General features: G+C 36.3%; 1 protein-coding gene and 2 long non-coding RNA genes across 50 annotated transcripts in view; 2 read left to right on the top strand and 1 right to left on the bottom strand.

Moving 5' to 3' along the window:
* Window positions 1-26,418, bottom strand: part of Nrxn1 (neurexin 1) — a 1,121,547-nt gene that overhangs the window by 678,866 nt on the left and 416,263 nt on the right. For 22 of the 48 annotated variants that reach the window (XM_021253853.2, XM_021253859.2, XM_004839425.3 and 19 more), the window contains 2 exons: window positions 14,559-14,860; window positions 11,279-11,440 (listed from right to left, as the gene is read on the bottom strand). In XM_021253853.2, coding sequence (XP_021109512.1) covers window positions 11,279-11,440; window positions 14,559-14,860 — 464 coding nt within the window. Of the gene's footprint in view, window positions 1-11,278; window positions 11,441-12,452; window positions 12,498-14,558; window positions 14,861-26,418 lie in introns of all 48 variants that reach the window. The other 26 variants (XM_087216047.1, XM_087216049.1, XM_087216063.1 and 23 more) reach the window with 2 other exon arrangements.
* On the top strand, window positions 699-2,125 carry LOC110347984 (uncharacterized). The gene is made up of 2 exons (XR_002392951.2): window positions 699-911; window positions 1,927-2,125. It is a non-coding gene; the product is annotated as an uncharacterized LOC110347984 (long non-coding RNA).
* The window catches only part of LOC147826972 (uncharacterized), a 116,401-nt gene continuing 94,688 nt past the window's right edge, over window positions 4,706-26,418 (top strand). The window contains exon 1 of the long non-coding RNA XR_015452984.1: window positions 4,706-4,944. This is a non-coding gene — a long non-coding RNA (uncharacterized LOC147826972). The remainder of the gene's footprint in view (window positions 4,945-26,418) is intronic.

Below are 26,418 nucleotides of genomic sequence, written 5' to 3'. Positions count from 1 at the left end.
GCTAGTCAATGGAAAGTCATTAAGTCCTTACATCAAACCTTTCACTTAGGGAGAGAAAAGACCCAGCAGATGTTCTCAAAGTTATTCATAGGGAAGGCACTTTCTCAGACAATACAACAGATAGTTAAGACGCAAGAGCTCTGCCAAAAGAACAATCCTTGTATTGAGATCATAGCCGCTCCATGTATATAGACATGGTAAATACCCTGGAAAAGACTGGCAACTCAATTTTACTCATATACTAACGAGTAAGGGACTTGAATACTTATTGGTCTGGGTAGATACTTTCACAAACTGGGTTGAGGCCTTTCCTTGTAGGATAGAAAAGGCACAAGAGGTGGTAGAGATTTTGGTCACAGAAACATCCCCAGATTGGGACTTCCTAAGAGCTTACAGGGTAATAATAATGGGTCTTCTTTTAAAGCAACATTCACACACAGTGTCTCTCAGGAACTGGGCATTCTCTATCACCTTCACTGTGCATGGAAGCCACAACCATTGGGAAAGGTAAAGAAAATGAATGAGACCCTAAAGAGACATCTTCCCAAGATGGCTCAGGAAACCCACCTACAGTGGCCTCACTTACTACCTTTAGTTCATATCAAAGTAAAAAAGATATCTCAATTTCTAGGATTAGTCCATTTGAAATGCTTTATGGATGCCCTTTTCCCACTAATAATTTTCTCTTTGATAGACAAACAGATGCCTTACTGAACAATGTCACCTCTCTGGCTAAATTTCAACAGACTCTTCAACAGCTAACAGAAGCTCAGCCTAAAGAGAAGGGAAATCCCATATTCCACCCTGGAGATTTAGTACTGGGAAAGTGTCTCCCCTCATGATCTCCTTCCCTAGGACCAACTTGGGAAGGACCATACACCATAATCCTGTCAACTCTATCAGCTATCAAGGTAGTAGGCTGACTCCTGGATGTGCCACACCTGACTCAAGCCCTGGGAACCAAAAACTGTTTCTGAGTGTGAGCCACCATCTGAATACTCCTGTTACCCTTAGAACTTAAAATTCTTGTTCAAAAAGAAACCAAAGCCTTCAGATAAGTAATCTAAAAAGTTACTCTTAACCCTTTTACTAATCACTTCACCACTTAAAGGAGAGTGCAATTCCTTTCTAATGTGGGCACAGGAATATGCAGAGTCATTACAAGATATGTCTTGCTGGATACGTGGGCTGCTCCCCTTGTCAAGTATATCAGGACTTCCTTGGTGGGTAGCCTCACTTCAAGTAGATGATTGGAATAAGCTATAAGACTATTGATGAGACACAAAAGAGTTCATTGCTTCATAGTTTAGCCACCATTACCAGGTAACTGAGTGGCCTTTAAACTACATCCTTAATGATCCTGGACATAATTGAACTTTTTCTAACAATGCCACTGAAGCCTCTCTACAGAATCTAGTAAAACACTTATTAAGTAAGAGTAAGGGTCCTATAATGGGGGCCAATATCCATAGATATCATGATGGCTATTTTCAGATATGGGATAATTATATATGGTTAACCCCCACTATAAGACACCTTAGTAGAAAGGCCCTTTTATGCTGGAAACAGAGAAATGACTCCTATTCTCATTGGCCTAACTCTAATAAATACTTGAAATTGTCACCCCCTGGACAGCATATACACACCATAACTTTACAGGTTGAAAACTGGTTGACAACAGATGGGCTTAATTGCCCTAAAATTAAATGAGAAGCCCCAAATGGCACTCATTGGGCCTGTGGAACCCATTTGTGGCCCTGGATACCTCCTGGATGGAGAGGGAGCTGCACACTGGGATTTGCATGGTTACAAGGCAGGAATGTCAAAAGTATCCACAAACCTGCAAACTTACCCCATCTATGATATGGATGGTCTACCAGTTTCATTGGTATGATCATTTGGCTTCTATTTTTATCCCTTCCCTAGGATTACGGGATGTCATACAACACATCAAGGGCTTGAATAACTATACTCAATGGGCCTTAAATGATGCTACAACTGGTCTTTCTCTTGTGAATGAAGAATGAAAATTAATGAGGCAAGCCATCCTCCAACGTCAGAAGGCATTCTAACAGCAATATGAGGGGTACTTGTACAATTATTAAAGCTGAACATTGTGTGTACATTTCTGATCCTTCTGCTAATATCCCTATGGCTGTTCAAGATGTTAAATGACAGGTCAATCCCAAGTTGCAATCTGAAATTCCCTGGAGCTTCTCCTTCTCCTTATCCTATCTCCTTATCCTGGCTCTTACAGTTGGAAACTTTTGTTGGTTATATTCATAATAATCTTGTTGACCTTCATATTTGGCCCATCCATACTTAACTGTTTCTTTGGCCTTGTCTCCTCCAGACGTAAAGCTATATGCCTACCGAGGACAAGAATGCCTAGTGTTGATTGAGGGCCTTTAAATGGACCTTCCTTAGAGTATCTCTGACTGTCAATCACAACAATGACCCCATTAAGCCAGGAGTAGACAGAATGTTATTTGCCCATTCCCTCATCATGGCAGTTAGGGGTGGCTCTTCAGAGTGGGGAATATTATAGAAAGCTAAGTTAGTTAGAAATATTATAGGCAGTCAAGCAGGGCTATCCCCTCAAAGAAGTCAGTCCAGAAGATGAGAATACATTACAACTGTGGGTGGAAACACATTTGTTGAAGACCAGGCTTTAAAATGAAATGACTATACCTCCATATTTCCTCAAGGGATGAAGAATAATGATTGATATTTTAAATAGGCATCAGTCACCTTGGGTGACCAAGCCCTCCTGACCCATCCTTTTCAGGAAAGGTCCCTGCTCTTTGCTTGCACACTTGCTATGTGACTTGCTTCCCTATTGGATCAATATTACTCAAGCAACTATACTTGTGATTTTATTGGGTGACTATAGTTTTGTCTCACCTTATGTTCACCTTGTGATTTTATACCCACCTCATGATTTTGCTCTATAAAACGTCTTTGAGAAATGGGCTCCTGGACAACCCACTTTCCAGGTCCCCCCCATCCTTCTCTGGCAGCAGGTGTCTGTTTCTCAATAAGTATTTTCTGCTCTTAATCTCCATTGTTCCTAGAATTCATTCTTTGACTTTAGAGAACACAAACTTGGTGCAGGAGACATCTAGCAGGTTGGGAGTTACATTTATTTACTTTATATCATCCCTAGATGACCATTCCATTGTATCTCCCTATTTGTACCTTTTGGAATGGTAATGTTTTACTTGTGCCATTATATTTTGGAATTGTTAACTTTCTTTTCATTTGTACAGGGCCTCATAGCCAAGAGTTTGCCTTGAATCTCAGAGGAGACATAGGACTCGAACTTTTCAGCAACAATTTTATGTGAAAACTGTGAGGATTTTGAAAACTGTTTAGAGGTGGACTAAATCCCTTTTGTGTAAAGGAATGTACATGAGTCTTTGGGGGACCAGGGGTGGAATGTTATGGCTTGTGTCTAGATGTCCCCCCAAAGCCTTTTCCAGAAGTGGCAGAATCTAGAGTGTGTGATGGTGGGATTAAGTGTGTGATTACTAAATCTGTCCACTGATTGGTTTGGCACTTCCCTAATCCTGGTAGTCTAGAGTACAAAAGTGGTAGAAAAAAACTGCTATGCTCCCTTCCTTGTTTTGCTACCTTCTGCCTGCCATGAATTGTTTCTCCTCTGGAATGCCTGTCTGCCATGCCACCCTGATTGGGAGCCAAGCGATTATGGACTAAAATTTCTACAAACTGTGAGCTAAATAAATCTTTCCTCCTTTAAATTTGCATGTTCAGTATTTTGTCTCAGCAACAAGAAAAGTAACTGAGACATATAGCAAGCATTATTATCTTGTTTATACCATTATAGGAGGAAGGGTGTGTGGCTGCCAAAGTAGGGACCAATCTCAGAGAGGTAACACCCCAGTGCCTATTAGTACTGTGAGGCATTGGGGAGGGTGACACCACTGAAAACTCCTGCATTAATTGTCATTTAAAAAACACTTCCTGCTTCTACCTCTCATTTTTACATATCGCTCCCCTTCTGCAACAGCCCAGTAATCTCAGCTGTATTTTTGTTTCTCTCAATGATTTCTAAAGAAGCTTACTTCCTCTAAATTTTTCTTTATAAAAATACTGAAAATAAGGAAAAAGAAATATAACAGCAGTTAAGGAGAAGGATTCTGGGGATGGATTGCTTAGGTTGAATGCTAGCTTTCCTACTTAGTAATTGTTTTCCCTAGGTCAATTCTCTAAATTCCTCCTGTCTCCATTGCCCCATTTGTTACCTAGGGATAGCATTAGTGTGTAAATATTGTCATGCTCATAGTATCACTTGGAACATGAGAAATATTGAAAAGTGATGGTGTATCCCTCTATGTAATTTAATAATAAAACAGTACTGAAGATAAAATACCAGAACCTACTAAAAATTGTTTTCTCTCAGGACTGATGTGTCTAAACTATGGAATATCACCATTTCATTAATTTATATTTCAAACATAAATTATTATTTTACATCTTTCTCATGTCTCTATGCACATGTCTCTTAGGGAACTCACTGGATGTTAAAACATTATATGAGAAAAATTTTTTAAATGCTTAACATTATTATTATTACTATTATCATTGAATATGTAACTCCATTATTCCTCCAGGGAAAGCTCCAACTTTTTAATATCCTTTTGTATAGTACCCACTGCAATCATAGGCACAATTAGGCTCTATAGAAAGTATCCCAGTGGGATTTGTTTGGAGGATCTGATTCAGGCAATGTGCTTTACTAGCAGTAGCCAACTTAAGGATACAAAGCCAAGGTGAAGGTCGAACTCTATCACTCATTAACCATGTGTTCTGTTCTTGTTTGCATAATGTAATTACTATTACTGCCTCACAGGAAAGGGGGATTTCCACGGTTTGCTATCCTGTAAGTGAAAGGCGCCAAGGATAGCTGGTCTCTGTTCACAGGTCAGTGTTGACGCTTTGTTATATCAGAAGGGTTAAGATACATTTCAGTGTCTTTAATATCTAGGAAGAAACTTGTCTTGGTCTATGATAAATCCAGTTAATGGCACATTAAAATCTGTCCAATTCTTTGACATTCCCACAAACATCATGCTAAAGTTTAGAAGCTTTTTTAAAAAAGCCATCTTCTGTGTTTTAAATCAGGTAGAGAAAATATATATTCTTTGTAGACCTGAACTTCTGTGAAAAACAGTGTTAAGTCTTTTGTTCCTCTCTAGCTGTCTAAACCAGAATCCGAGTCAGTAAAAAACTCCCTGGCTCCAGGACAGCAGTCTAGAGTAGCAAAGAACTGTTATTCATCCCCAGCAAAGAACAGAGTAACCAAGGGACTGAGTCTAAATTTATACTACGGTTATTAGAAGATGGCTATTCTGTAAATTAGCTCATTCCAGCTTGAACAACAAAATGACATATAATGAATATGTAATCCAGCATGAAAATTTTTAATATAGAAGGTATCTTAAAGCCTTAATGTCAGTCAGTTGATCAAAAATTAAGTAACCATTGTGCATCCTCGAGGCCAATGCATTGGTCCTGTGTTATGGGGAGTTCCTTTACATTTTCTCATAGACTATGAATCTTGTAAGTCTTACCCAAGGCTATCTTAAAATGTTTCATTAAAGTGATTCAATGGGAGACAGTATTACCACATAAAATCAAGCCATTATTATTAGTTACATAATAATATGGTAAGTAAAAATGTGTGGCTCTCTATGGGGAATATTTAGGAAAAAATGGATTGGGAGCAAAAGGCAGCTCTCTTTCTGGAAGAGTAAATGAAGCATATGGGAAGGTCAAAATAAATAAATTGTAAATGTTTTTTAAAAAAATTATATAGGCCATGACAATTGAATACAAGAAGAAATGCAGCTAAGGCATAAACCTCAACAAGAAACCTATAGGAAGTGAAGACCTGATTAGACATTGTTTAATAATGACTTTGAGGCCCACAGGGGAGGTGCTCGAATACTCATAAAGCCCTTCCTTCTCCCTGCTCTTAGATGTATGGATATCACTGAAGTTCTTCGTATTCTCCAAGTCCCTTCTTTCAACACTGGAAGATAATCTGAAATACAAATCCAGTCATGGGTTTTTTGTTCTCATATGTAAATGAAAGGTACTCTTTTCCTCTCTGAACAAAGAGAGAAATAAGCATAGAAGGATAACTGAGGAGCCATGTTTGGACAGCAGAGTTTACCACAAAGGGGAATTGAAGATCCTTAGTAACTCTTTGAAGTTCTCTGTTGTTTAGAGAGGAGAAGTTAAAAATTACAGTCATTTGCATGAAGGAAATACTTCATCTTCTGAGTTTTGACACAGAAGCATTGTGAGAATTACAGTATGGCCACTACATGTGGCAGTAGAGAACCTTCCTGATTATATCTGGAATCAATCATTTCTTCCCCCTCACATAGGGGGAAGGTATCTTCTGAACCTCTCACTTCATAATATCTTACAGATTTTTTGCAATAAGGTCTCTAAAGTGTAATTAAAGTTTGAGCTGACCTAATTAGGTTGATAAAATTTTCAGTAGAGATTTAATTCCCTCTAGCATTTCACTCATCTTTTTCCCTTTTAGAATCCTTCCTTATGTTCATTCTGAGCAATTTTTAGTAGCTGCATTTTAAATCACCTCAGACTCAGTGTCTCCACTCAACTGATTATGAAATTTCCAGCAAAGGACAAACCTTAAATAAAGGATTCTAAGGTGTTTCACTGACTACACACTCCCTTCCTACCTCTTCAGTTTCATTTTCTCACTAGCAAATTATGTTAAATAATATTCAGGCTATAGGAGGGAAATGGATGTTTCAAAGCATTTGAAGCATAAATAGACTAAGAAATGCTTAAGATTTTAGATTCTGAGAGAAGATGAACAAGAAACATCAAGCATGCTAATGTTACCAGAGAAGCTCTCATGGTCAAGACAGTGGAATAAAAACACACAGAAGTAAGATTTTCATCTCCTTTGCAGACACGAAAATACCTCTAGCATGTACTTCAATAAGTAACTGTGAAACTCTGACACGGGAAAGTGATTTTCAGGTGGTCTAAGGTGAACAGGCCTGGCTATAGGTGGCTTCAAATGGAGACCAAGCTCCTGACCAGACACCCCAATTGCTCCTTTTGCAGGTTCTGTAACTTCCTCTACTATTGAAACAGTTACTCCGACAACTCCTTGTTAGAAAATTCAATTCAAATTAAAATAATAAAAAAATGCTTAAGCAATATGCTTCACCATTTATTCAACGTTATAAAAATGGAAAAAATATAAAAAAAGTCTTTCTGCCAAAGCAAGCTCAATGCTGCTTTCATAAACATCACATTTCAAAGCATATTTTTAAAGACCTATTATCCTCTAGGGATTTCACAGATGTGGCCTGAGTATAATGGCAACTCGTTATTTACAATATTTCCTTTAACTTGCCTCAACTTTATGTCTGTGAAAATTATTTTCAGTGAGATCAAACATTTCTCCAAGGATTCTGATTTATTTGTATAAAAATACAAGTATTTTTTGAAAAATATTCCTCTCTTTGAAGTTTCTGCTCATTCAAGGTTTCTTTTCATTTTAAACGGACTATTACACCATGTTCAGGTTAGGTTTTACCAAATCGGGTTTTTTTAAACTAATTTTATTTTTTAAAAAATTGATAATGACATTTAAAAAGTAACTTCCTTTTTGAGGATTTGTGGCTATGAGTGAGAACCAAGCATCATTTCACATCAAAATCCATGAAATGAAAGATCTAAATTACTTCCAATAAAAAGAAGTTACAGGTTGTTTCAATATTTTGAGCTATTTCCTTTCTCATTTTAATCTTTAAAGAATGAAGATGTGAATTAATAAAAGTGGTAGGCCATCTCCATTTTTATATTTTGAGTGCCACTGTTTACAACGAGACTCAGCTACTCATATACTGCATTTCATCCGACGGGATTCCATTTTCTAATTCTGCTTTACCCTTCATTTTTCTTGGTTAAGTAATTCTTCTAGGTTTGTTTCTCCATTTTTAACATAAGGAGATTGGACTTGGAGAATGATTTCCAAGACTCTTCCTATACCAATGTTCTAAAATTTCTTCTGTGACTTGACTTTTAGAATAGGACTGGTTGTTCTAAGGGGCACTGCATGCTAGATTGAAAATAAAAATATTATGGGCCTATAAAGGGACCTCTAATTAAGGGATGATGCAAACAATGAGCAAGCTAAGCAGTCTAATCTAGGTCAAAGAAAAACTCACAGGTAAAGGCTTACAATTAAGGGAGTTTCTATGAGAATGAACACTGGTGAATTTTTGCTTTTTAGTAACTCTACAAAGCTGACTTATCTGAAATAAGGTGATTTAACTCAAAACCTGTGATACTTTGTCACTATTTCATTTTAGAATCAAGCAGAGTAAGGCATTCCAAATAGCAGTTTAAACATGGATGAAAATAGAGTTACTAAAAAGTCATCCAACTGGGGTGGATTTGAAATTGTGGGCTGATTGTGCCTGCATCCTGCTCTTTACTCTGTCAGAAAGAAACTGAGTAGAAGCTACTGCACAGATCAAGAAAAACCTGGTCAGGGCCAGGGATTTAGCTCAGTGGTTTCGGCACCTGCTGCGCAAGCTCAAGGACCCAAGTTCTATCCCTGGTAGCCCCTCCCCCCCCCAAAAAAAGAAAAAGAAAAACCTGATAGTATTTGCTCCAGACATATAGCCCAGGCTGTGGTAGAAGCAGAAGTAGGAAGCATCTGCTTGAAAAGAAGAATGGTAGGTATTGGAAACCTACACAGACCAGCGTGAGCCAACAGCTACCAACTAAAACTCACTGAGATGACCACTGGACTCATGTTCTTGCTATTGTAGTTTTTGTTTGTTTGGTTTTTTATTTTTGGTACCAGGGATCGAATTCAGGACCTTGCGCTCACAAAGCAGGTGGCAGAACCACTGAGCTAAATCCCCGGCCCTATTGTAGTTTTTGTGATTGAAATTTTAATATAAAAATATAAATACTAACTTATATCAAATCATAAACATGAAAACACTAAAAATGTTAAACTGAAGAATGACTTAATTTGTAGCTGTCATTTCAGACTAGGGCAATTAACTTTAGCTTCATACATACAAAAATCTGCCTTCCCCACCCAGATCTGGCAGAAAACCGTGTGTCAGAGATCACAAAAATCCTCATTATTTTACAGGATACATAAAAAGTTCATTAGCTAAATCTTCACTTGAGCTAGAGATCCTTGGATTCACATTCTTTTCACTAATCCACAGCAGGCATAACATTTTATAGATAAAGCAGAGTATAGGATGGATAGAAGGTCAGCCTGGCTCACAATGTAAATGAGGAACACAGTGTGGATGGCTTGCGTGTAGTTCTCTCTAATATTTCATCACCAGGAAAGGGTTTTAGGAATCATCTTATGAAATCTAATTATATTTTTACCCTGTTTCTTCCTAACCTGTAGTATCTTCTCCATCCCCTAACTTTCCAAATCATTGTCATTCCTCATGACTCACATTCTGAATCTCTTATGTGTCTTCCTTTTCTACTGGAACTCTCTTTCACTTCACCCTCTTTTTAACTCAAATGAGTATAACTGACATGCAACTTATTACCTCACTCCTCACAGTCTATTATATGTTTCTAAAACTTGTTTCATTTCTAATGAATTAGGCAGTTTGTACAATCTTCTGCAGTTGTAATGACCCTAACAAACATTTCTGTTGGTATATCTTGTATCATAGTAGTTAAGAACAATAACAACCCCGAAATCATACTTCCGTGATTGAATTTTTATCACTTGGCAGCTGTAGTACCATCCTGAAGGAACTTACCTGCTCTGAACCTCAATGTCTTTGAAAAAAATCCAGATAATAAAATTACTACCTATATTTTGAGGAGGACTGAAAAATTCTTTAAGACAGCAGTAAGCACAAAGCAAAAACTCTAAAAGCATTAGTACTGTTTTTATCAAAATGATAACTATTTTTCTTAGAGTGTTTTCACCTATAGAGATTAATATAGGCCTAGGTTATATCACACAACTCTTAAAAGTAAAAGTTATTGTCTGAGAGTCAATCACCTTCACTCCAAATTATGGGCAGATTCAGTCTTTTAGAACTGCATCTCATTGTATTTGTTACTAGGATAGCTTTTGTGTGTGTGGTACCTGGGATTGAACTCAGGACCTTGCGCTTGTGAGGCAGGTGTGGCGCCACTGAGCTAAACTCCCAGCCCACACTATAGCATTTTTAAATCCCCTTAGAATAGTTCTGTATATTCCCATATAGTGAGCAATGGCACATCCAGCAGTGACTGTTTTGCACTAATATGTACATGAATCAAGATTATATGATTATTTCTTTAGAACAAACCAAATTATGTCATTGCTTATCAAGAGCACCTAGAGCCAAATAATTAGTAAGTTCAATTTTTTTCAACTTTACATTTTTGATGCCTATATGATTAAATTCCAGCCATACAATAGAAATCAGGACATGTCTAAATAGAAAAAAAGGTTCCTTTTATGAAAAATACTCATAAAAGTTGAATGATCTTTCTCTTCACCATCCCAACAAATTCCAACCCTATAAAAAATTATACCGGGGCCGGGGATTTAGCTCAGTGATTTCGCTGCCTGCTGCGCAAGCGCAAGGATCTGAGTTCGATCCCCTGTAGCAAAAAAAAAAAAAAATTATACCAGACAACAATGGCCGACAATGAGAGATGAAATTATTATCATCAATCCTCTTATTTTTCTTGGATAAATCTCACATAAACTTACCAGATCACAAATGACACACTTCTACTCCCCCCTTCAGATCATGTTTAAAATACAGGAACAAAATTATTTCATTCTACAGTTTCATTTTTTGTAGTCTTTCTCTTGTAGACTAATATTTTCTTCCTCTTTCCCTACCTTTCAAAAGAAAAATAACCACTATATACATGACACCTAAGGCATTTAGTTAGAAATGAGCAGTTAAGTCATTTAGTGTAGCTTTAGATGCAACATCTCCTTTTGTTTGACTTTCCTTTACAGCTAGTACACAAATGCCCATGCAAATATCAGACTAGTAAAGAAGAGGAACTTAATTCCTTCCTAATGTTCTATGAATTAGACCTCTCCCCCCAACCCTATATAAACAATAGTAAAAGAACAAATGTAAGGTTGTGCCATTTGACTCTGGGTGCATCAGATCTTCAGCAAAGGTGCTTTCTGTCTGATTCTGAAATGAGACCATGAATTAGGAATGATTCAGGTGACAGCGATATTTACCTCTTTGAGACAGCCCATGAAGTTGTTACTGACTGGGGACCCTGGAAGGTCGGCTGTGCTGGGACTGCCTCCAACATAGAAAAAGTCATCAGACCCCAGCATGGTATAATCTTCTTGTGTGTAGCCCGTTGTGGTAAGAATCCCATCCACTGATATTGTCACCTAGATAACAAAGCACAGGGAAAGGACACGCTATACTCAGACCTAGATACTGTAATCCTGGGATATGCCTGTTTTGTGTTTTGTTTTGTTTTATTTTTTTTGTTTTGTTTTGTTTTGCTTTTTTGCTTTTTTTTTTTCTGTTTGTTTGGTTTTTAGTTTTAGACCTATGACGGAACCCATTTTCATGTCTGTTTGAGGTTTATGCTTGGATTCTATCCAACTACCCCTAAGAGATCTAAACTAGTTAGAAAGCTGATTATTGAGCTAGTGTCAGCATCATCCCTACTGCAACTTAAAAGTTATTTAGCAGACACAAAAATGGTGTTAGTAAAATGCTTCCTAGGTTAGTTTTGCTGGTGTACATATTAGTAAAGTTTAGTTGTCTGTTATTAACTAATCACAACGTGCACCTTGTTAACATAAAAGGCGCAAACTATTTCCAGCAACGCCACTATTCGCACTATTGAGCAGCAATTGTTCAACATGCAAGTGCCTAACTCCATGCCAAAGGAGGGGAAGGCAAAACAACCAGTAGAAGCGGAACACGCAATGTGCACATGCAGGGGATAGTACAGTCCAGAAAAGAAAGGAAAGAAAACAGGGAGAACCAAAGGAAAAAAAAAGTAACTGCTTTGTGATGACGGAAAGATGAGTGGGTGTGGCATCTCCAGCATTCCCAAATCAAGTTCCATGCCATGCACTGTGAATGGTTAGAGACTGGCTGAGCCTGCGGTCACTCCGGCCAGCCACCATTTGTCTTTTCCTGTGTTAACCACAGCTGGATGCAAAACGTTCGAAACGTTAACGATGCCCCTACAGGTGAGTTGGAAAACAGAAGTTGACAGGAACAGGTAAAAAATAAGAAAGTCAACAACAGATGAAAAGAAGGAGGTCAAAGTAAGCAGAAGAGTACCAACCGCAGTTCCTCTTTTGTTAATGATGTCTACAGTTAAAAGAAAGAAAGAAAACACACGGCAAACCCAAAATAAGAAACAATTAGAATGATATCTACCGAACAATGTAGTTTGTTTACCATAGCGTGTCCAATGCCTGAGTGCTTTGTGGAGAAGGGGGGAGAAAGGAAATTAAAAACTGTGAACAGAATAACGATCGTTACTTAAAAAATATGATGGTCTCTACCATGTTAGTACATTTTTTGATTCAGGTAACGGTTAGTAGAATGAAACATTCCATGAATGACATGTTAGTTATTAAGCATGTTAGTAACATAGAAAAAGGGCAAAAAAATTTTACAAGAAAAAAGCAGACTAACAAATAGGCCTCCCACAGAGGTAATATTTTCTTCCTGCCATTATTGTTCATCTCTTGCTACTGCATAGAAACAGACACATGGCAATGTTCCCTTTGTCTTCCTGAGTACATCTGAGAGCTGCTGTAAAAGTCTGGAAGGGATTCAAAGCCCTAAAGCTCATATGCTGACCTCTGCTACCCTAAGCCCATAATTGCTCCCTCCCCCACCCTAGCCCACCCCAGCCCAGCAAATCAGTATGAATTAGTTGGCATTGCCCTAGTACTCAATTTTACAGCATACAAGGACTCCTCCTCAACTCCAAAACTTTCTTCGGTCATATTGATGGACTTTAGGGTCACAGTTTACTGCAATGAAACAAAGCAAAGATCCTGACACACATAATGCGCAGAATGGATTTGTTTTTAATCTGTCCTGCCACACACATGCACCCGGCTGTATAACCACTGTTTCCTTGGCTCTACCAATTCACAGTCTGGTTTATAACCTGAGCAAAGGCAAATCTAGAAAGTAGGTTCCTCAAGACCCACCCTTCCTCTGTGCTTCTCTCAAATGAGCCTCCGGTCTCTTGGTGAGTATCTGAGAGAAAAAATGAAAAAGGAAAACCAAAGAGACAGACTTACAGGAAACCGGTGTCTACAGCTACACTGATGGCGGGCAGCCAGCTCCCAGGCAGGCGTGAAGCATGCAGGGCCCTCCTATGTCAACAGTGCATCTCAAAGGCCTCTGGGGCTCTCAACAGTCTTTCCATTCCACTTGTCTGCCTTAACTAGACTAAATCTCCACTCTCAAAGCTCCTTTTTGCTTCTCTATCTCAGATAGCTTAAGCCTTTCAGAAGCAAGAAAGAAAAGGTTAGACAGTTAACAGCTCAGAAAGAGAGGGCTGTTTTAGTAAACGAAAACCAGAGACAATCCGGTCATTCTGCAACTGTTCAGAGAAACAACAAATATGTTAGGGATATTAGTTTGAGATCAGCATGTACAGCAAAAAATATTAGTCACTGTCAACACTTCACAAAAAGATACATTGTAATATCATAAAATTTCAAATCATAACTGAACTTATAATTATCAATAGATAAGGACAATTTATTCACTTTCATCTGTATATATATATACTGTAATAATATGTCTCTGTTAAAAACATACAGTATATGCAGACCCAGAATTTGGTAATAAATTTATATTTTCTTACTATATAGCCTTTCGCTAATTAAAAAAAATACATAGTCAAATAGAAATGGGCACCTAGCAGATGAACTGGCCTCTACAGAGTCATTTGGAGTTGAACTTACAGTGCTAAAAATAAAAATATCCTCATATACAGAGTCTTTAGAAGATAAGTAAACCCCCAGAGTCATTTTTTCCCCTCAGGGACTCTTCCTGTTCCCATTTTGGGGGTGGGGGTGAGGAGAAAATAGGGATTGATCCAATCCCGAACTGCAAACACACTGTTTTTTGACTACAAAAAAGGAACTGTGATTTAATGACCCCAATGTGCATGCTTTCAAATGATCACTATGAAAACTGTAATTTAAAATCAAACAAACAACAAAAATAAAAAACACAACAAAATCACACACATCACAGGAAGGGCAGGTCGCAGGGATATCCTTGCAGCCCTCTGGGATATTGTCATATGTCGCTGCAACAAATAGCCTTTGGGCCCCCAGAACTTTCTAGATATGCCCCTGCTCAAGTATGGCAGGAAGATTCTCTCAGAAGAAAAAGCTTAATTTGCACGTGACTCTGAGGAGCCCTGTATCTCACTGTCAGAGTTTCAAGAACCACACACACAACTGCCGCGAGAAACAAAACCAGCTACTCTCTTATCCACTGCGCTGTTACCTGACGCAGATTCCTGGTGACTTTCACATCATGCCAGGCATTATCATTAAACTTTCCATTCACGGGCTCCACTAGTGCTTCAAAGGCCCCTGATCCCAAATTAATGACCAGAGAGACAGCTCCATTTTTCAGGGCAAGATTGACATAATCAGCTGATTTTCCAGTGTGAAGCATCAGTCCATTCCTCTGAAGGGTTTTAAAGGACAGAGTTATTTCATCGCTGCTGCTTTGAATGGGGTTTTGAGACAAGTCGTAGCAGAAGTATTCAGATCCCTTGAAAGTGGCAATATATTCTTCTTTTCCTAGAGAAAAACAGAAATATACATGCATAAGTAAAAAAATACACCATGCAAATCAGGAGATCTTAACAAAACAATAACTAATCAGCCCCCAAATGAACCCTGCCCAATTAACATTCATGGCAAGAGCCCTGTCAGAAGAATCACAGAGTTCTGTAGGTGACAGTGTATTTTTAATAAACCTCACAGCTACTGCACCATCAACTACAGTACCTAAAACTGACATTCTTGAAAATTCAATTAATTTTTAAGTATCACTGTAAGAGCTCTGCTCAGAGAAAGGACCTCTGTCATATCTCCAGGGCATGAATCAGGTACCATAAATGCATACTGGATGGTTTCACTCCCCTGACAACAATGGATTCCAACATTTTTGTAACATTCTCTCCATAGAACTGAAGACATATTTTAATATTCAGTGAGACATTTATATTCAAAGATCTTTCTCAATGAAGAGCCAAATATTTTCATCTCTGAGAGACCATAACAATTATCTAGTAAGGGGAAAGGAAAGATTTTTTTAAAAAGAATGAGATCTGGGAGTAAGGAGATCTACAGAGTGTGTGCATTTTTTTCCTTCTTGGATGAAGCAAGCAGTGATAGAAAGTCAAATGAAGTCAGCTGGATTGTTAATTCATTCCCTATCTTGCCAAGCAGATGGTAGGGCTGGCTTTTAGGAGACTGATAAGAATTCTAGTACATCATCATGGGGATAGAATATAAATGAAGTCTCCATATTTTCTACATATCTCTGTCTTCACTATATTTAGGAGTAACAATGTGGACACCTCCAGATGCCAAACAGATCAAACAGAAATGTGGATATTTGGAAAGTGCAATCTTCCACTGACTGAGTTTAACCAAAGGAAGAATGTAAGCCAAAAGCTCCTTTGACTTCCTAGGGAATGATGGTGTTGTGCCAAGAAAAATGAGACAGGAAGGTTGGGAATTGGAGTATGATAAACTGTAAACATAGCATAAGCATAGAATTGTAACTGGTACTGGAGAAACTTAAATGGTTCCACTAGTAATACAACATCACCATTATGACTGCTGGGGGTTTCCTATACGAACAGGCATATTACCATTTCCAAGGCAATAGATTTTCATTCTGGAATTATCATCATTTGATAATTTAATACATGACCTGGAATCAGAGCTCAAATCAAGGTTTCACTTCCTCAGTGGCAGATGACCTGACTTTCTGGGGGTGGAAACTGATGTAAGAGACTACAGATAGGCAAGCCATGGCACTAAGATTGTTCACCTGGGGACATTCAAGAGGGATTAGCCCCTTTAGAACAGTGTCTGAGTACCAGGAAATAATTAGCAAAGACCAGGTCAAAAAAGTTCTCAGTCACAGTAAAGAAAACCCAATCCTAGCATTAGGTCTCTGTCATTCATACATGCTGAATATTGGATGAGTACCTCCCATATGTTAATTACCATACTGGTGTTTAGGGAAACAAGAGTTGAAATATCTCACCTACTTTTTGTGTCAGAATGTTCATAGTACAGGTGTTTGTTTCCTTGTTCAGCTCAGTATGGCAAATGGTGCATGCAGTATAGGGGACCCACATGCTTAAATGTTACAGGGGTAAGTGAGGGCCAGAATTTGAATTTAGATTTGCAACTTGGGTACCTGCTGTCACCAGGGGAAATTATACATTTTTTAAAATATCAGTTTCTGAAAATGGTTAATGACACTAATCTTTTTTTGGGGGGGTACCGGGGATTGAACTCAGGTCCTTGCGCTTGCACAGCAGGCGGCAAAACCACTGAGCTAAATCCTCGGCCCAATGACACTAATCTTGTAAAATTGGTACGAGCATATATCACTGCAGGTATACAGTGAAGTTGGTGAAAGGGAGGTGTCTTCCTCTTTTCTTTTTTTTTTGTTTTGTTTTTTTGGTACCAGGGATCGAACTTGGGTCCTTGTGCTTGTGAGGCAGATGTTGCCTTCCTCTTTTCTTAACGTGACAAATGTCATAAATGATTTAACATGAAGAACATAGGCAAGGAGCTGGTCCCAGCACCTAGAAGGTAGCTCCCCTGCCGCCATCCCAAGCTCCTAGGGCAGAGAAGCTGAGCTGGTCCCAGCACCCAGAAGGAAGCTCCCCTGCCACCATTCCAAGCTTCTAGGGCACAGAAGCTGAGCTGGTCCCAGCACCCAGAAGGAAGCTCCCCAGCCGCCATCCCAAGCTCCTAAGGCAGAGAAACTGAGCTGTGCAGGTGCCAGAACCACCCCCCTCCCCGGCCCCGCCGCTGATGGAAATGAGAAGACACATAAACAAGCCTCAAAAATAGACTTCTGGATCATCTACAGCAACCCCAAAGGGAAACGAGATGGAACAATCTGATACTCAACCACCTGGACTCTCTGAACTGGCAACAAAAGAGGATCTGGGAAAAATGAAATCAGAAATAATTACTCAGATAACAGCAAAGATTTTGCTCATGGTGCAAGACATGATTAATAAATCTAGAGAGGACACAGGTAAAAAAATAGAGGATCTGAGGAACATGATGGAATCCCAACATAGGAAACAAATGGAATCCATAAAACAGATGCAAACATGGGGCTGGGGATTTAGCTCAGTGGTTTTGCCACCTGCTGCGCAAGCGCAAGGACCCGAGTTTGATCCCCGGTACCAAAAAAAAAAAAAAAAAACAGATGCAAACAGATTTCCAGGACATGAAAAACTCCATCGAAAGTCTGTGCAGCAGAATGAACCAATGTGAGGATAGAATTTCAGATATAGAAGATAAGATTGCAATTAGTGACCAGGAAAAGAAAAATTGCTTTAAAATTGTAAAGGAACACGAGAAATCAATCCAGCAGCTGCTAGACGATGCAAAGAAGAAAAATATAAGACTGATTGGAGTCAATGAAGAAAGAGGAGAGAGTGCAGATGACTTAAAAAAACTGTTCACAGAAGTGATGGCAGAAAACTTCCCAAGGAGGGGAAAAGAACTTGACATACAGATAAGTGAGGCATATAGGACTCCAAATAGCCTTGATCAAAAAAAATCTACACATAGGCATATAATAGTTAAGATTCCAGAAATCCAACAAAAGCATAAAATTCTACAAGCAATGAGAGAAAAGGAACAAATCACATACAAAGGAAAGCCCATCAGAATCACAGCAGACTTCTCAATGCAAACCCTCAAGGCAAGAAGAGCTTGAAGTGATGTATTACAAGCCCTAAAGGAAAACAGCCTCCAACCTACATTGATGTACCCTGCAAAACTATCTTTCAAAATTGATGGAGAAATAAGATACTTTCATGATAAAGAGCACCTCAGGAACTTCATGAATATCAAATCGGCACTCCAAAAAATTTTAGACAATACCCAAGGAAAAGACAATGAGGATCACAACCCCAGGAAACCCAACAGAATGAATCCATTGGGCGTGACAAATTAAACGCAAAGAGGGAGAATCCAACAAAAAGAAAAAGTCGTGACAAGGCTTTTAAAACTTTTAACTTCATCTCCTTAATGAGTGTATAATTCAATCTTGTTATTGTACTGATTAGTATTTTTCTGATTTTAGAGTTGCACACCTTTCCTTGTGCTATACTGGCTATTTATCATCTTCTTATGTCTACTTTTTAATTGGGTTGTCTATTAATGAACTGGAAGAGTTCTTTATATATTCTGGTCATAGGTTATATGCATTGTAAATATGGTCTGTTTAAGGACTACTTTTCATTTTAATGATGTCATTTAAAGTTCTAAATTTTGATGGAATCTCATTTATCAATTTTTTTCTTTTATACATCATGTCTTTTGCATCCTAGGTAGTTCTTGCCCACCCCGAATTCATAAACATTTTCCCTTATAATTTCTTCTTAAAGTTTTATACTTTTAGGCTTTCATATTTAGGTTCATAGATCTCTTCAAGTTATTTTCATGTATGGAAATAAAGGGTTGAGGTTAATTTTTTATATACAGATACCAGGTGTTCTAGTGCCATTTGCTGGAAACACTATCTCTTCCTTGGCTCTTGAATTGAGTTTATATTCTATAAAATGCTAATGTTAAATAATCTTTCAAAACTCAGTGGACCATATATGTGTGGTTCTATTTCTAGATTCTCTGTTTTATTCCAATGATCTATATGTTTTCCTTATACCAACACTACCTTGATTACTGTAGCTTTAGAAGAAGTCTTAAAATTAGGTACTAAACGTCTTCCAACACTGTTTTTTTTAACTTGTCTAGGTCCTTTGTACCCCTACATAACTTTTAAATTTCAATATCCAATTCTTCATTTATAGCAAGTATACACAGACCTGAATTTTTATATATACCTTGTGTTTTCTAATCCTGCTAAATTCAAATACAAGTTCTAGGGGCTCATTTCTTTGTATTTTCTCTGTAGATGATCATTTCATCTACATATAAAGATTTTGCTTTTACCTTGCCAATCTTATCCTAATTGTGTCATTTTATTGCCAGACTATTTTGGTTGGGCCTAGGTTTCAAAGTTTAATGGACAGATAAAGAGTAAGCATATCTGCCCTTGTTCCCCACCTTAAGGAGAAAGCACTGTATCTTCTCCATTCATATAAGGCGTTCTCACTGGAAGTATGGAGTACATCTCTTTAATCTGTTGAGAAGATTCTGTTCTACTTCTAGTCTCCTGATTGCTTTTACCATGATCAGCTACAGAAATTAGTCCAATACTTTTTCTCCAACTACTGACAGGATCATATGGCTTTTTCCTTTCCTCTGTTGAAATGATGACTTTTGGGGGTGGATCTTCCAATGCTGAATCAACACTGCCACCCCTATAACAAAACCACTTTCTACATCCTGCCAGATCTGACTTCTAATAGTTTGTTTTGTTAAACAAATTTCTATCTATGTTCATACTTTTTTCTTCTATTATCTTTATCAAGTTTTAGGATTAGCACAATGTTGGGTTCCTAAAATAAGGGGAGAAGTGTTCCTTCTTTTTTCTGCTTTAATTGTTTGATATAATTTATCAGTTAAAATGTATATGAGCCTGCTGTTGTCATATAGGTAGGTTTTCAAGCTAGGAATATACTTTCTTTAATAGGTGCTATTCAAATTTTATATTTCCTCCAGAGTTAGTTTCATTAATTTGTCTTCCAAGGTACTTCTTAGAAGTTGTCAAATTTATTTCAAAACAGATTTTTGAAATATGCTTTCTATATCCTTTTAAATTCTGTAAAATCTGTGGTAATGTCTCCTAGATCTTGATATTGTAATTTAAAAAATGTATAATTGATATTGTGTAATGGGAAGAAAAGGTCTAAAGGAGCAGGGGAAGTGGGAGAGGTAGGGGAAAGGAAAGGGAAAAGAAAAAATATGAGAAAAGGAAAAAAATGGAAACAAAGTCTTTGCAAATAGGGAAGGGTGGAGGGGGTAAAGGGAGGGCAAGGGAAGGCGAAAAAAAAAATAGAACCAAGATACTCATGTAATGGTACAAGATCCCCGTGATGAATGTAACTGAATTGTATACCTAAAATGTACCAATAAACTTAATGGGGGAAAAAAAAAGAACATAGGCAATACTTAATAGTAAAATCTAGAAAATTACCTTTAAAATCAGAAATAGGAAATGTTTCTCACTGTCAACATTTCTACCTAATACCATATTTGAAATTGTAGCAAATTCAGAAAGACAAAAACATATATGAACAATATAATGGTTATAAATGAAGAAAATAGTGGCATATTAGCAAGTATGGTTATATAAGTTTAAAGAACAAAATTACCTACAAAATTTATTCAGCATAATAAGACAGTTAAGAAAGATTTTAGAGTTTTATATACTGTATATAATAAATGTTTCTAACATATATAAGCAGATGTATAGATTTAATAAGATTAAAAAACAACTCAATGAAGTTTCAAATGAATGTGAAATGCCGGTTTTACAATTTCTGAGGGATTAACAAAGAGCTTCAACAACAACAATAACAAAAAAAACAAAGAGCTTCAAATAAAAAAAATGTGCCAGAGAAAGAAGATGAAGCAACTTGAATACATTGATGGACATTTAATAGGAAATTTTGGTAATTAAGAAAGTAAATTAAGACAGATAAGATAATTAAGATAATCTAAAACGACTCCTAAATATATATTGAAAGAATGTACACAGTAAGTACAGATAATTGACTAAGGGTAGATGAGTCACTAAACAGTGCTGGGACAGCTGATCATCTATATGAAAAGTGAAATTGGATTTTTACATAATTTTATTGACAGAACTATTCTACCTGGACTAAGAATAAAATTTAGAAAAGTAAGTCTGTCAAAAACTTTTCAAGACAAGAAATTCTAATACAAAATATGAAAAAATTTATATAATCAGCATTAAAAAAATCACTAAAAATTGGTAAATTTATCTACATAAAAATTAAGAAAACTTTTTTATCAATGATACCATAAAGAAAGAAGTTAAATTAAAAATTCAGAGAAAATATTTTTATTTCACATTAATCAACACAGAAAGACAATTCAGGATCTTGCAACTGCTCCAATAATGTAATATAAAAAACAATATATTGTCTATATAAAAAACAATATTTTGTCTATATAAAAGACAATTATTCAGAGAAGGGCAAATATAAGCATTGTGTTCCTATACAATTTCACAGGCACAAACTCAAGAAAATTGAAAAAAAACAAGATGGAAAAATTAAAAATTTTAGCAAAGCTGTCGATAGCACTGTAATGCGCTACAGATGTGAATGCTGAGACAAAATCTGACCAACGGCAATCAGTTCCCTTTGGCACCATGCAATCTTATGGAAATTTCATTTATTATAAAGAACTTGGGGTCTCAGTCCTTAGAAAATAGTGTAATTGATAAAAATAATATTTTCCAATTTTTCACTCATTTCTGAGTGCGCATTGTTCTGATGATTTGAGGACAGGTGATGAAGTGCATTCTGGTCCCTATATGTATCCACACAGTATCTATAGTGAGATCCACTGTTCTAAACATGACATTTGTTACATTCAGTAGACCTGTTCAATATTCAGAAGAGGTGTCCAAACTAGACAGAGTTTTAGAGACCTTCCTCTAGCCCACCCTTCAGTTTTCACTAGAAAGTGAAGTCCCTGAAATTTATACGACTGTCAAGTTCATAAAATATGCCAATAACAAAAGCAGGACTAGAATTCAGCCTCCTATTAATCCAGTTTCTAACCTGCTATGACACCTGTAGGACAGAAAGAAAAATTATATGGTGTTCCAAAAGTAAGTAAAAATGGACAAAAAATTGTGAATATGTGTTCTAGTAAGAAAAGAACAATTAACGTTTACTAAGTTTAGGAAGGCAGTGAAACACGTACTATATTCAGAAAGATTGTGCTTAAATAACTAAATCACAAAGTTTTGAGGTTTGAAATGCTCTGGTATTGTTAAGTGGATATAGTATTTTATCTATGAGGCCTCTATCACCACAAATTAGTGTAACCCAGAAAGAATAAAAATGGATTGCTTTGCCAGATAATGTGGAAGAGCTAAGTGAAATAACAGCAGAGTTTGTAGTTCATTAGATCACAAGCTCTGAAATTTATGAGTGCTGGAGTCTTTTAAAAAAATATTTCTATTACTTTAAAGAGAAATATATCATTCTTTTTGTTTAATTCCAAATTTATGTAATTCACATTTGCATTAAACGTAACCACACGACTTTGGAAAAACTCCCAATGGGGAATATGCAATTAAGAATGAATCTAAGTAAAAAAAAAAAATGTTTCCTACATAATCTTCCATGAAAGAATGTCTATAATAAATAAAAATATAAAAATCACTATTTTCTACAATATAAAAATATCATATTGCTTCTAATTCTTTGCCATGTTGTGGCCCATGTCGTTAAGCTTTATGTCATGTTGCATGAGAATACCAAGGAGGACAGTCAAGTAGTTACACTTTCCTGCTGAACTCTTAATGCATACATCTCCATCAATTTTAAAATGAAATTCCCAAGTACCTTCTACACTTTTAACATGCTTTAAAATAAAACTCAAAAACAAATTAGAGCCACAAAAATGCATGTATCAACCAGTAACTTTACTAACAATATCCAAATAGTTATGCAAATTAATAATAAAAAACTAGACAAACTAAGAAGAAAATCAGACAAAATACGTGAACAGACATTCCACCATAAAAGAATATTCATTTGAAGCAATATAGGACTTCATTAGTCTTCAGAGAAATGCAAACTAAAACTACTGAATGAAATGAAAGAGATTTAAAAAAAAAAAGAATCAAAAGGATTGGGAACAACTGGAACTAATGCAATGTTAGTAGGAAATGCTTTGGGAAGTTGTCTGGCAAACTGTTAAAGCACATGCATACCCTTACTCTATGACTTAGCAGTCCCATTCAAAGTAAACATATAGCCAAAAAATGCACATAATGGTCATCTGAATAATACACCAGAATGTTTATAGTGCCACCTTCATTAAAACTTTGAACTGATCATTGCTGAAATGTTAATTAATGGCAAGATACATTAATACATTGGTGTAGAGTCATACAAAAATATTAAATAGTAATGAGAACACATGATCTACATCTACATGCAGAAATATGGATAAACTGAACAGTATTAATAGTGAGTCCAAAATGCAAGACACAAAAGATAACATATTTCAGATTTTATTTATATAAAAATTTTAAAAATAAGCAAAACTAATCTTTCCTCTTGCAAATCAAGATAATGGTAGAAATAGTGATGGAGGTCTAGTGAGAAGGACTCAAGAAACTCGTAATGTTTTAATATAGCCAGGTGTGATAGTGCATACCTGTAATTCTAGCACTCAGGAGGCTGAGGCAGGAAGATCACAGTGAGTACGATGCCAATCTGGACTACATAATGAGTTCGAGGCCAGCCTGAACTAAATAGTGAGACCTTGTCTCAAAAAAATAAATAAATGTATATGCTTGTGATACATAATGAAAACATTTATTATGGAATATTGATACATATGCATATTGTATCTTAATCTTTTTTATTTTCCTCTCCTTTCCCTCCCACTTGTCTCCTCGTATTCTTGGATCTGCTTACCATCTCCACAAAATTGATGTCCCTGTTTTCTATCATATTTATTTTACTTTGCTCTTTAAATTATACTTTGTTTCTCATACAAAAGAAATCATGAGATATTTACCATTCTGCATCTGATTTATTTCAGGTAGCATTATGGACTCAAAGTACATATACTTTCTTACCAATTACTCAAATATTATATTCAGAATTAGAGAAAAATGTAAAATAAGTTGTTTACAAAGTTGGAGCATTTATCTAATATTGTTTATTAATTTTTTATGTTGTTCTAGAGATGAAAGAAGAAATAAATAGTGCATCTTTGGCTTTGAGTTCTATTCAAATGTTATCAATTGTTAATCTAAATGAAAATATATAGTTCTTGGTAATCTAATTTTCTGTGGAAAGTTCAATGGAAAAATTAGAATTCTCTAAATTTTTGATATACTGACTAGATGATGTGACTATCAAAGTTATATTTGATGGGAATAAACCTGAGTTCTTGTACTCTCCAAATCCCCCAAACGAACCAGTTGCAATACATATGAAATATGAATTCCCAGTACAAGAAGCACACCAAACTTTTCAGAAGACTTACAACATAAATCCACATTCTGACACAGACACTCAAAAAGGCCATTTAAGCATGGGTGGCCTTCATGAAAGTACTTATAAGAGGGATAGTGTGTGTTTTTGGGTTTTTTTGTTTGTTTCTTTTTGTTTTTTTGGTACCGGGGATCGAACTCTGGCCCTTGCACTTGCACAGCAGGTGGCGAAACCACTGAGCTAAATCCCCGGCCCAATAGTGTGGTTTTGTACTTCAGTGTTAGTCAGCTCACTTCTGTTAGCATACTAAGTGAAATGATAAAATACTTCTAAATTATATCAGAAAATATTTTTAACATTTTTCTAAAAAAAGACTTAGGAAATATATGACAGCATCTGCAAATATCAGGAACCATGTTCCTTAGACAAGTACTTTTATTTTGTATCACATCAGGGTTACATAGAGCATACAAAGCAAAGTATGGGAAAATGTATGCTAAAATAATGAAGATTTTCTTAGAGAGTTATCCCTAGAGCAAACATTTCACTTAATATAAAAACACATTTCTCATCCCAGAAAGGACTTAAAGATAAATGATCCATTTAATTGGATGTTGTAAAAAACATTCAATCCTTGGGTGATGGATTGAACAAATGGATCATGTTCAATAGCAAGAATTACAGATTTCGATGTTAGAGGAAGTAACTATAGATAGAGAGGCAGAAAGACTTCCCAGATTTATGTAGCAATTGATTCTTCGGACAAGGCTTCTTCCTATTTCCTGTACATGGTATACAATCTCATCAATTTGCCGATACAGTTCCAGAGCTTCCAAGTACACGGAACTTCACCACAGAAACAAGATGTAAACAAATTACCTTGTATTCTAAAGACAAGGATGCTTATGAGCAGGGAAAACTCCCACCGTTCTCACATGCATGAAAAATGTCAGGTTTTCGATGCCAAGAAACTAACCTGCATTATTACTCTTGATTGCACTGCTTTTCATATATTATCCCAAATTACAAAGGTTTCTAAGGCTTCACTATAAATATGCAAGTATAAGATTATGTTCAACACAAACTAGATTCTAAAATCGATAAATTAAAACATGAATGCATAAAGAACATTTGAGTGAAAGACCTGTTTCATTTGTTTTTCTACTTTAGAAGTGAAATGCATAAGAATATTGTACCTACAGTATTCTTGACTAAACAAAGGTACAAACTTTATATTTATATTATTAAATTAAATAATAAGCTTGGCAGCCTCAGACTATATAAGGAGAAAATAAATTTAGACAAACAAAAAAGTTTGCTTATTTAAATTCATACCAGGTTAAATTCTCAGTCGCTAAAAAATTTAACAGAAAATAGCACCATTTTATTTGCCATTACTCTGTTTAGGAATAAAACTATGTTCTAGTTATGGTAAGGAAAAATATCATTATTTTAATAGAAACTACTTAATACTTTTGTTAGATTTTTAATAGGATTCAACATATGTAAATTCTAAGGCTAACTTCTATTGTTTTACAGTTAGAAATCATTCTTTATAAAAATAAAATTCATTTAAGGTTTTATTTCAAAGCAGGTAAAACTCTGGGGCGCCAACTCAGAAAAAACTGCTAAACCTCCATGTAATTACCTGAATGAAGAGGAAAATTCTTGATTAATATACTTGAGATCATTAAATATGAAAGCTAAGAAACATTTAGATGTTATTTAGTCCGATGTTTTCATTTATTTAACAGGATGATTATCCAACAGTCAAAATTATGGTCACATAACTGAGAGAGAACCAAAATATAATGTTTCTCCTCTTGACTCCAGTCTTAGACTCTTACTTAATTCCCAGATATTGCATGAAATGAGCCCCTAATTCATGACCAAAAGCTAAATGCAGCTTAAACTTGAGTGTATTTTTCCAAAAAATACAAAATACAGTCCAAAACTCTAACAACCCTG

This window comes from Heterocephalus glaber, unplaced genomic scaffold (genome assembly GCF_053883595.1).
Source record: "Heterocephalus glaber isolate CG9 unplaced genomic scaffold, H.glaber_assembly_v1.0 deba00001457, whole genome shotgun sequence".
NCBI lineage: Eukaryota > Metazoa > Chordata > Mammalia > Rodentia > Bathyergidae > Heterocephalus > Heterocephalus glaber.
Note: the sequence above shows the minus strand (reverse complement) of the source record. Positions and strands in the feature narration are given on the sequence as shown.